Raw genomic sequence first — 12,770 nt, 5'->3', positions numbered from 1 at the left:
GAATGGCTTACTCCCAAGTAAATTTATGCTCTGTACCATGTAAAAGTCCATTTCCCCAAGTTGTTCACCAATGCTCCCCAATTATAAGCACAAGAATATCTATTTATCCATCTCATCATCATCAATATCATTATCTATTCAGTGAAGCTGTCTGACTCTATGACCATTTTCTTTGAAGAGAGAACTCAGAAAGAAACATGAACAACAACTCCAAAATGTTGGTTGAATTTTTTTTGAACTTCATTATACAAATTTTACAGATCTTTTGAAAGTAGCCTTCTCCAGATTCTTAAATTGTGGTTTATAATGCCATATGGGGTCTCATAACTGAATGTTGGGGGTCACAAAATTATGATTTATTATCAGTAAATGTTTGATTTGTATATTTATTTTACTTACATATATACCCAGGATCACTTAGAAATTTCTCAGGCTAAAAGGGGTCATGAGTGGAAAAAGTTTAAGAAGCCCTGAATCTATATAATATTTTATTGGATAGTTTTGTGTTCATTATTATTTTAGGCCCTTCTGAGTTCTATGATACCAGAAACTGACGGTGGTAAAAGCCTAGCTTTCTCACTCTTTGATAACGAGCATAAAAGAGAATAAGAGATTACTGTGGAGGTAAATAATGGATTTTGATAAATGTTTCATACCTTTCTTTGTTTGGTTTAATATTGATGTCACCAATGATATGGATATCTGCAAATTTTATCCTAAATTTGCTCAAAAGTGAAGCCATCCTAAAACACAAGAAAGAACATTTCATCACTAATATTTAACTGCTCTCAATCAAACAATATTTGTGTTTGAGTTAAGATATCAAAGCAATCATGTTTCACTTCAATTTAGCTTCTCAAGCAAACTAATTTATTTAAAAGATTTTAGTTGATATTTGATTTTCATTACAACACTTGATGGATATATTAAGTTTGGGCTAAAATTATTTCAATAAAGCCCAAGAAAAACTTGTAAAATACAAAAACTAGACCTAGAAAATATCAGTAGAACATTCTGTCAATCTACATATTATTCATCACTTATGCCATACGATGGAGCTTAGTCCATTTTCTGGACAGTCTTGAAGCTGCCTTTTATGTCAATTTTTGCATGTAAGTCAATATTGGTATTGTTCTATAGTCTACTTTAGGCCTAATGTGCCTTTATCCATTGTCCTTTATATCACCTAAAATTCCAATTCTTCTAAGATTATGGTGCTTTAAGAATGTTTGGGACAGCCCTCTTTGTAGTGGTTAGAAACTGGAAACTGAGTGGATGCCCATCAATTGGAGAATGGCTAAATAAATTGTGGTATATGAATATTATGGAATATTATTGTTCTGCAAGAAATGACCAACAGAAAGACCTGGAGAGACTTACATGAACTGATGCTGAGTGAAATGAGCAGGATCAGGAGATCATTATATACTTCAACAATAATATTATATGATGATCAATTCTGATGGATGTGGCCATCCTCAGCAATGAGATGAACCAAATCAGTTCCAATAGAGCAGTAATGAATTGAACCAGCTACATTCAGCGAAAGAACTCTGGGAGATGACTAAGAACCACTACATAGAATTCCCAATCCCTCTATTTTTGTCCACCTGCATTTTTCGTTTCCTTCACAGGCTAATTGTACAATTTCAAAGTCCGATTCTTTTTGTACAGCAAAATAACTGTTTGGACATGTATACATATATGGTATTTAATTTATACTTTAACATGTTTAACATGTATTGGTCAACCTGATATCTGTGGGAAGGGGTGGGAGGAAAGAGGGGAAAAGTTGGAACAAAAGGTCTTGCAATTGTCAAAGCTGAAAAATTACCCATGCACATATCTTGTAAATAAAAAGCTATTAAAAAAAAAGATTATGGTGCTTTATGATTATAAGGTACATAGCACCACTTAGAGAATTGTAGTAATAATCATAAAGGTATATACCTCCACCTTTTTTTTTAATTTTAATTTTATTTTATTTAATAATAACTTTGTATTGACAGAATCCATGCCAGGGTACCTCCACCTTTTTAAGAATAAAAATACTCAATTGCAATACTAAGACTTGAAGGTTAGTTAGTAGATTAACCAGAAGCATCCATAAAACTGAAGTCAACACTTGTATTTTCTCTTTTATCATGCAAATGTAGGCATAACTTTAGAGTCTCTATCTTTTGAATAAGTAATTAGATAAAACCAAATAAACATTAAAGAAAAGTAATGATATTCCCATTCAAGCCTAGAAGAGAGGATTCTTTGCCAACAGTAGAAAGAGTATTGTTTTAAAAGCATTTAACTCTTCCAGTGAGGGGAATATGGAGATTGGCAAAATAAAGTTGATGTATTCCCCAGTTGACTTGAATAATGAATTATGGGAAAGAAAATAAATTTTAATTTTATCAGAATGGCTTGTTTTTCACTTCAATTATACATGAAAGGCTTTTTAAAAGATATTTTAATAGGAGCTGTTAAATAATATGAGTATAAACCACATATCTTATTTTAAATGACAGAAATTGCCAATACATACGCCATTTTTTCTTCTTCAATACGGTTTATCTTGCCTCCAACATAAATCCTTAATTTGCAGTCTTTCCATTTTTTCCTGAGAGTCAGGATATAAGGGATTAGGAGTGTTAACCCTGGAGGGGGAAAAAGTTTATCATGATTGTTAAGATGAATGAATGTGTAAGTGAAAGAGAACAACTCAATTACTTTATTCAGCCCTACATTTATAGCACTATTTTTTTTTAAATCTTTGGAAAATATGGAAATTTCATGCTTCATCTGCTAACATTATCATATGTTTCCCAGACATTATGCTAAATTTGTCAGTAGAGAAATTTTGTTCTCTACTGTACTTTTTAGCATCACTTACCTCCATCATCAAACAACCACCAAACATCAATGGTGCCTTTGCCTTGCTTCTTTTTAAATTGAGTGCTGGCTTCCACCAGTCTCTGATTGAACTCCCCCACGTGCATTGATTGGATTGTGTTAATGCCACTGTCTGAAATGAAAAAAGACAAATTTGAAAATGGTAACAAGTACATTTCCATTAAATTAGTTGACTAAAACAGATCTTTTTCTTCCTGGTGACAGGAAGGCTTAAATTTAGAAAAATTAGATAGATAAACAATGGATTTTATTTTCTCTTTTTTTCTATTTGCATAATGATTAATATCACTTTTTACTTTTGAATGAAAATTTAGGACTGGCCAAAGAATCACTCATTTTATTATTGGATGTTTTTCTGTCCTTGATCTTGTGCCTCATAGGGAATTGTTGTTTAGTCATATGGCAATTCTAATAATATGACCAATTTATTATAGTAGTTTAGAAATCCTAAACAACCACAAAACCTCCAATACAATTTCCAAATTTCAGATGTAAATTTACTTGAGGATACTAATCTTTCTAATTTACCTAAAAAGTAAAAGATGTTAAGGAAATCCTTAAATATGTAATGCATGACAATATATTTAGAATTTTATAGTTATAGGATGTATAAATGTTTTCTAAATGTTTTCACATGAAAATGTGGTTTTACAAAGCCCCTCTACTATCTTGGCTCTATGTCTCCTCCACTGCTTTTAAAAGTCCTATTATTTCCATTCCCTACGAGTGATTTTGACCACCCTTTCCTTAAGGAATTAAATACTAGATATAGAAATTAGAATTGCATGGGCTTTAAAGATTCAAAAGAATTCACAACATAAACTTTCAAAATAAAAGCAACTTCTGTTTATAAAAGGAACTTTCTTATTGAAGACAGTGAGAGCCATTTGGACAAGATTGGTTATGGATGGGATGTTTGAGGGTGCTTTAAAACTGTTAACTCAAAAAAAAAAAAACTGTTAACTCCCTTTTTATATCTACATTTTAGGATTTCTAGTTTAATTCAAAGTTCAGCTCATGCTCCACCTTGTACACAAATCTTTGCTTGATTCCCACCCAGCTACTGATTTCCTCTCCTCAAAAGTTATCTTGTATTTATTTTGTTATATTTATAAATGTACATTTTAGGCATGCATTGAGTATGTGCCTGCAAAAAAAATCTGCAAAAGCATTACCATTGGCTTTTCATTAATGCGATTGCTTTCTTCAACAGAATATAAGCTTCGTGAGGGCACAGACTGTTTCATTTTTGTCTTTGTCTTCACACAGAGAAAATGCTTTTCATAAATATTTGTTGATGAATTGAACAATAGTTTACAATTTGTAAGCATCTGAAAAAAATTCAAATCCTTCCCCAAACAAACCTGAAAACTTTGATTTATAAAGGTCTAAACTAACTTTCTAAAGGCACCTATTAAATAGATTTCTTTAGCTTTGCACACACTTTCTTTTTTTATCATTATGATTTGTTCATGTCATTTAAATAACATAAAAGAAAAATAGATACTAAAACCAGTTTATTGAAGCAATTATTCTTATATTCTAATGAATTTCCTTCCATTGATTTTTCAATAAAATAATTTTTAAAAACATGAAAATACCAAATTTACATTGTTTTAAAATGTTTCAAAACTTAGTTTTTGTTTTTTTTTTTTAAACAGTAACAACTTAACTTTGACAGTAAAATTGCAAACAGAGAGACAATAATATATAGATAGGACTCTTTGATCCCATATGCAAATATGAACTTGGTCACACTGTACCTTAATTTGTATATAACTTCAAATTTTTAGTTTTCTTTAAATATTGTGACTTTATTATTATATTTTAAAAAATTCTTAGGGCAGTATTTAAATAGAGCTGACATCCTTTTCTGAGGTTTATCTCTGATCTAACAGGTTTCAAAAATTCTTTGTAATATTTTTCAGGATTGCCATATTTTGGAATTGAGAATTGTAAAGCAATTATCTGTTTCTATGCAGTTTCAATTTCCCTAGACTTGATTGGACCCATGAGAGAGAAAAAACATTTATAAACAAAATGGTCTGAGGCTTGCTTTCAGTGTCAAGAAACAATACTGAATGTTTAAATTACTAAATGAATTACATGCACACACAGAGTTTACATTTAAAGAGCTTTGCACAAAGACAGCCCTTGTACAGCAATTTGTATTCTGAATTCTTTTACAGAATCCCCAGGTTTGACTAGTTCAGAAGCTGAAAACCTTTTTTTTGGTATCCTAGACTCCTTGGACTGTTTAACAAAAACTATGGGCATTTTCTTAGAATAATGTTTTTAAATAATGGGAGTAAATACTAAATTTTAGTTAGAAGTTAGTGAGAATTAAAATGCAATTTTTTTCTCAACCATTGTTCATAGATCTTTTGAAATCTATCCAGGTTAAGAACCTTTGGATTAGATGGATGTCAAAATCTCTTCCAATTCTGAAATTCTGTGGTCTGGTCTTACTACATGCAAATCTGTTGCAGTCCAGGGAATATATCTATGAATAACTGAGGGAAGAATTAGCCCTGATCTTATGGCCCAGAAAAACTACCAAACAACTAACACAAGCATGTGTTTCACATGCTAAATATTATTTACTTGATATGGCATTATACGCCCTTTTAAATTTTGATTCTTTGCCTTTCTGGATCACATAACAGCTTGTGTTTTAAGAAGGATATATATATATATATATATATTTGTTAACATGACTTCTTTTTATTGATAGAGAAGGAAATTAGATATTTTACCTCTTAGGAGAGAAGTGTATCCAGGAAAAATCAGTGAGATACAAGGGAAAGGACAGCAAACTTGAAAGTCATGAACCCTGTCATATTAACCATTCTGACAGATGTGAGATTGTATCTCAGAGTTGTTTTTATGAGCCTTCTCCAATTAATAGTGATTTAGAGCATTTTAGAGCATTTATTCATATGACTATAGATAGCTTTGATATCTTCTTCTAAAAATTACTTCTTCATATCCCTTGACAATTTATCAATTGGGGAGTAGCTCTTATTTTTTAAATAACTTTGCCTTTAGTTACCTATATATTTAAGAAAAGAGAACTTTATTAGAGAACTTAATGTAATTTGTTGTTGTTGTTATTAGTTTATAGTCTATGGTCCTTTTGATCAAAATGTGGTTTCTCTGATTCTCTCTTTTAATTAGGTCTATTTTGATTTTACTTTCTCTGATGTCATGATTACTACCATGACAGGTTAGGGGCCTTTTTAATTTCAGCTGAAGCATAATAAATTTTGCTCATCTCTTTATTTGGACTCTATCTATGTCTTTCTATTTTAAATGGCATCTTTTTAAAACTACATTTTGATGAATTCTTGTTTCTAAACCATTCTACTATTCACTTCGGTTTTATGGATGAGCTCATCCCATTCGCATTCACAGTTATGATTATTAACTGTATTTCCCTTTATCTTATTTTCTTCTGGCTGTATGTCTTGTTTTTCATATTGTCCTTCCTTCCTCCAAAGTCTGTTTTGTTTTTGACTACTGCTTCATTTAATCTGCCTTCCCATTTATTACTCCCCCTTTGTCATTTCTTTTATACCCTTCCATCTTCATCAAATTATTGTGTGAGATCTATTTCTATACTTGAGTGAGGATATGTGTATGTGTATGGGTACACGTATATTCTTTTTGAACCAATTCTAATGAGATTGAGGTTTAAGCATTGCCAACCCTCATATTTTCTCTTCCATTGTAAAAATTCTTTGCATTCTTCTTTTATATGAGATAATTTCCCTTACTCTAGCTCTTCCTTCCCCCTTTCCTCACATATTCCTTTTCCTCTTTCATCAATTTAATTTCTTTCCCCAATTTTCCTTTATCATTCTTATCTTTTTCGTTTAACTTTTCAGGAATTCTTGTTGGGCTTGTGTCCAATTAGAATTTTTTTTTTTGAGGTTTTTGTTTTAGCTGTTTTCAGCTTCTGAGTTTGTGTTTTGGTCTACAGCTTTGTATGGTGCCTCCCCACCTCTAGGTGAATATTTAAGTGAAAAGTTAAGAAATAGGCTAAGAAAAAAAATCAAACAATAAAAAAAGAACTTGTCCATAAAAAGCTTCTACAATGGCAAGGAAGACCAAGGCACAAAGGATATTATTTTAAAGTTGCTTGGGGGAAAATGATGGGAGATTTTTGAATGGGTTGCTGCCTTTTATCTACCATCTTCAGGTGCCACTCCACCCCAAAAAAGCCTTCTCTAATCTAGATGAAGGAAATCTCTACTTTTACCAAATGAAAGTCTTATATCTCTCTCTTCCTCCCCAGTTGAGGCTATTTCTTCTTTGTATCCCTAGTGGCTAGCACAATGTCTTGAACAGAATAAGTGCTGAGTAAATGTTAGTTCAATTGAATTGAAATTGATATAGCAGATAATTTTAAAATCAATCAATCAATAAAATATCAGATTCTAATCTCACCATTTGAAAACACTATAGAATCTTTATAAATAATTAACTTTAAAATAATGACCACTCTTCCTGGATAGCCAAGTATTAGGATATAGGGAAGGAATAGAAACCAGCAAATGATTGTGTATCTCCATAACCCAGCTGGTTTTTGCTTTCAGGATCCTTTCTGTTTCTTACAGATACAAGAGTTATATTGGCAGCTCCTGGCTTCCCCTGTGATTGGGTAAGAAAGTCCTATGCCACACTCAGAGATTTCACACCATTACTGTAGTGGGGAAAATATAAATATTAAAAATAAAGAGAGAGAGAATTCCATCTATCTATCTGTCTCTCTGTCTTTCTCTTTTAACATCCTGTTCAATTAGATGATTACTTTAAAACTCCAGACTTGAGTATCTCAGGTGCAAATTAATCATGCAAAGTAGAAACTGGTGCAATCCCAATTTTTAAATTCTGATATGATTATGGGAACATCTAGAGAGACATTATCTTTTCCTGATCTAATTAATAACCAGTAAATGCTTATAGTATACATTCAGCACTATCCCTCCCTCCAACTATTTCCAAAAAATTTCCTTAGTTTTCTTTTAAAAATACATGTTCAAGCTTTAACATTTTTATACCAGCAGAGGCCACTACAAACCTTTCTAAATTTCTCAGCTGCGTTTATGGAGAACTAGTATAAAGGATGAACTATGTGAATCTTTCTTTTTATAAAATGAAACCAGGTTTATTAAATCATATGTTGTTAATCCAAGACTACCATGATTAATTGTAATGTATTTAGTAAATTTAAAAGTATATGTAGATATAAAATTTTCCAGGGTTCTATAGTTATGATTTCATTGCTTTGTTATTATATGAGGGACAATTGGGTATAGTAACTAGAGATGTAGTCTCAGGGTAAGGAAAAACTGGGTTTAAGTGTAACACATACTGGCTGCATGGCTGTGGACAAGTCATTGAGCAATTTAGGGTTCTAATAGAGTAGATTTCAGAATTGGTTCCAATTAACAGTGGGAAAAGCAGTTGCTTTACTAAGCATTCCATAAATAAAAAATCATAGGTCTAGTAAAAATCTTATTACATATAAGAGTGATTTAATATCTTTAATAATAAATACCTGTGAAATCATGGTTGATGTCCAAGGAATTATTTAAGAATGAGGATGATAGGGCTTTATGAATTGTTGAATTTTCATTTTCCTAGTCCCTCATAGTTGCTCAGAGATGAGGAGCAGAAGAGTCAGGTTCTCTGACGCAGAATCTCAGTGCTTTTTGTACAACATGCTGTGTCCCTATTCTTTGTGTTTGTAAATTTCTCTCCATCTCCCTTTTTCTCAGTCAATCGATACTCCTTCATTTCACATTCCTAAACCTAGGCAGGCAGTGCTGCAGTGTAGAGGAGTCTTGATTGGGAGTCAAGAGACCTGGTTTTAATCCTACTTCAGCAAAGAACTGGCTACCTTAACCTCGAGCCAATCACTTTGCCTCTGAGCTGGGTGGCCTTCCTACCTTTCAGTTACTTCTCTTGGGCTGCTTCCAGCTCTAATAGTCAATGGATCCCTGGGAACTCAGGTGTCTGGTTCTCAATCTAAATCATCTCTTTATTATGTAAAGTCCCTGAGGGGATTTACTTCTAACTCCTCACCAGATTCTCTGTGGAGACCACCAATCTCCAGACTTCTGAGACCAATTTTCCTCTTTATACCCTTGATCCACCTGCTGGCCCTTGAGCCTTCTGATCCCCTCTCATCATCCTTCCTGCACATAGAGGTCAGTAAAAACTTGCAGATGGCCTGATTTTTGAAATTCAGCTAAAAGATTGCAATAGTTTAGCAGTGAAACTGTTATTCTTTTTAGGGTAAGGAAACGGGAGATTTTAAAGCTTACCTTTTTTGGGAACTTGCTTGGTGATATTCAGCTTCCCCGCCTTTTTGAACAGTCCCCGGATCCCTCTACTTCCTTCTTCACTCTCATTATCTTTAATTGTGGCTTCTAATGCCAGTCTCTCTTGTTCTAATTTTTCTAATTCATCTGTTAATAGAAAACAAAGCCAGTAGCAAATTATTCATTTGTTTAGCTGAGAATCAGAGTTTGCAATGATACTTTTATGAAATCTATGAAAATGAGGTAATTTTATATTTTTCTTTCACTCTCTGTATACATATATATACACACCACATACACATATGTATATGTATGTATATATCGCTATCTATATGTGTATATATATGTTGTATGTATGTGTATATGTATATTTCCATAATCAGTTAGGTGGCACAGTGGATAGAGTGCCAGTTCTGGAGTCAGGAAGACTTACCTTCCTAGTTCAAACCTGATCTCAGGTACTAATTAACTATGTGACCCTGGGCAAGTCACTTAACTGTTTGCCTCAGTTTCCTCATCTGTAAAATGGACTAGAGAAGGAAATGGCAAACCACTCCAATAGCTTTACCAAGAAAAACCCAAAATGGGATCCCAAAGACATGACTGAAAATATCCATGATTAGTTATTAATTGTCAGAGGCATAATTGGATCCAAGTCTTCCTAATTTCAAGGCCTTTACTTACTGGGTCACCTTACCTTTCATATGTGTGTTTATGGATATATGTCTATATATGTCTGTATGTACATATTTTTTATCTATATACACAGGAATTGGATTTCTCTAGATAAAATTTAGATGACCTGAATTGCTTTGATTCATTTATATCCTTAACTATGGGTTTTCTGTGTCTATATTGTGGAGGCATTGAATAAGTTAGGGAAAGATAGTATCTTTCAATGTGTGAATGTGCGTGTATGCACACATATACACACACAGCAAAAATATATCATTTTCTGATCATTTCAAAGTAGTGTAAAAACATACACAATGAACAGTATTAAGAAATTAATATTGAGATTAGAGTAATGGTTGTTCACATTATGAGGAAAAATATAGATTTCTTGGAAAAGTGAGTAATTCTTTTTAATCTGCATAAAAATTCCAAATCTGAGGTATCAGTGTGAGTGACTATAGTACTTGTGAAAATATCTGGACAAAGATATGGTATACAAAGCAATAAATTCATAGAAGTATGCCAGGCACACAGTAAACAGTCATTAACTGCTGGATTAAATTGAAATCCAAATGCAACAATTAAAGCTCATCAAGCTAAATAATAAATTATAGTTGCCATAGGCAAAAATTTACCACTAAAGGAAAAAAAAAAAATCCATCATTTGACGCCTTCTGAGAGTGAAATAGTCTGTGATGGTGACTGATATATATACTCATATTCTCCTTTCTCTTTGGAAATAAAAGGGAAAGGGAAACAAGTCTTTTGATTTCATCATTCAACTTAAATAACTTGCTTCAAAGTTATCCATGATCTCTTAATTGCCATATTCAGTGACCTTTTCTAAATCTTCATTTTTCTTAGGTTTTATATATGATTAGTGCAATGGAGATGGTGCTGGGCCTGGAGTGAGGAAAAAACCTCTTCCTGAGTTCAAATCCAGGCTTAGTTTACCACTCTGTGCCTCTGGGCAAGTCACCTAATTTGGTTTGCCTTACTTTTCCCCTTCTGTAAAATAAGCTGGAAAAGGAAATGGTAAATAAACCACTTTAGCATCTTTGCTAAGAAAACCCCAAACAGGGCCATAAAGAGTCAGACTCGACTGAACACAACAGCAAATACGAGATTTGAAATGGTTGTCTATCATCTTCTCTGGGATCCATTCTCTTGGTTCTGCTTCTACTCATATGACCATTCGTCTCTATCTCCTTTGTTAGATCATCATGCATATATCCCAGGTCCCTATCGAAGACCCTCCTCTTCTTGTTATTTCCCCAATTGTTCCCATGATTTCAATAATCATTTCTATACAAATCTGCATAACCAGCCCTAGTCTAGCCCCTTACTTACTATCTATTGGACATTTACAATGCCCATCACCTCTCTGGTGAGTCTCCCTCTTTCTGTTCAGAGTACTGCCATCCTTTCATTCAATCACTCATTCTTGACTGTACTTTCCCTCTCCCCAGATGACTAATTGGTTGTAAGATCTAGTTGACTCTATCCAATCATATTTCTTTTGTCTGTCCCTTCCTTTTCAGTAACACATCATCTCCTTACCCAGGCCTCCCTCACTTAAATCCAAATCATTTGCATGTCATGGTATCCCCTTCCTGATGTCATGGCCCTCTTCAAGAGTGAAGAACAAACAAAAATTTTGTGTGATTCTTGCATGTGTATTATAGATACTTATCTGTGTGCTTATTGTCTTCCTGATAACATTGAGATTCTTAAAAGTAGCCTTAGCACTTACCCTAGTGCCTAGTACACAGAGGGGATTTAGATATAAAGATCTGACTATTTTCTTCAGATTTTGGTTTTTTACTCTTTTTGAAGAAAAAATATATATTTCAATATGTCTTATTTCAAAAGAACCAGAGAACTATTATTTCATCAGTATGGTGCTCCCTTTACATATGCAGAACACAATTCCTTCATGCCTCATGAGTTGCTGGAACCCCAAAAATCATTACTTCATGATTAACCATCTTATGATAAACCTTTCCAAATTTGGTGAAGCTAATACTTATTTTAAGTTGATACAGTTTATCACTTCTGAAAAAGTATTATTGTGGGAGTTTCATGGAGGTCCTAAAGAAATAGAAAGACTACTATCAATAAACCTAGAAATGTTATGGAGGAATGAACAAAAATTCCTAGCATTGTTCTTAGAAAATACTATTATCCAGTATGTTTAAATGTCAGTCTTGTTGATGTGGTTGGCTTTTTTTTCCCTAGGGAGAGAGGCTGTGTGTTCTCATGATTTATCAATTATGTACTAATTAACTTCCAAAATGGTCAAATCTCCCAAATGAGTATATTCTACAATTCCACTAAATTTGCTGGCATTTTCCCAGTACTTAACTATTAATCTTTTGGTAATGACATTAGATTTAAGGTCAAATCGTTCATATGATTTCCCCAATGTGCAGAAGGTCCTTGAGATCAGTAGCCAATGAAATCAGAAAAACAAGATTGGTGGTGTCAAAGATCAGCTGTGAGCTGTTCTCATAAAAGTATTACATTGGGGTTCATGATTCTTAAACCTTGATAATGATTACGTGACTATGGGTAAGTTTTACCATTCCTATATGATCAGAACTAGACCTAGTGATTTTTGTACTTGTGACAAATGACACAAAAGGTATTCTCAGTTGAGGAGTGGGAGATTGGAGTGAAGGGATCTTGGTCCTAAGTAAGTTCTGTTTTTTTAAAATATGCTACAAAAGGCCTTCAGGTGCAATCAATACTCTAAATTCTAGGCAGCATGACATGGTGGTTAAAGAGCTGGCCTCTGAGTCAGGAAAACCTGAGTTCAAATTCAACTTCTGATAGTGATTGTGTGACTCTGCTCCAGAAATA

At 33.2% G+C, this 12,770-nt stretch overlaps 1 protein-coding gene across 1 annotated transcript in view; it reads right to left on the bottom strand.

Moving 5' to 3' along the window:
- The window catches only part of SLC12A1 (solute carrier family 12 member 1), a 126,477-nt gene that overhangs the window by 17,336 nt on the left and 96,371 nt on the right, over positions 1-12,770 (bottom strand). The window contains exons 21-24 of the mRNA XM_051980599.1: positions 9,237-9,380; positions 2,885-3,016; positions 2,537-2,648; positions 657-743 (exon numbers count right to left, since the gene is read on the bottom strand). Of these exons, the coding sequence (XP_051836559.1) occupies positions 657-743; positions 2,537-2,648; positions 2,885-3,016; positions 9,237-9,380 (475 nt within the window). The remainder of the gene's footprint in view (positions 1-656; positions 744-2,536; positions 2,649-2,884; positions 3,017-9,236; positions 9,381-12,770) is intronic.

The sequence above is a fragment of the Antechinus flavipes genome, chromosome 2, assembly GCF_016432865.1.
Source record: "Antechinus flavipes isolate AdamAnt ecotype Samford, QLD, Australia chromosome 2, AdamAnt_v2, whole genome shotgun sequence".
NCBI classification, from domain to species: domain Eukaryota; kingdom Metazoa; phylum Chordata; class Mammalia; order Dasyuromorphia; family Dasyuridae; genus Antechinus; species Antechinus flavipes.
Note: the sequence above shows the minus strand (reverse complement) of the source record. Positions and strands in the feature narration are given on the sequence as shown.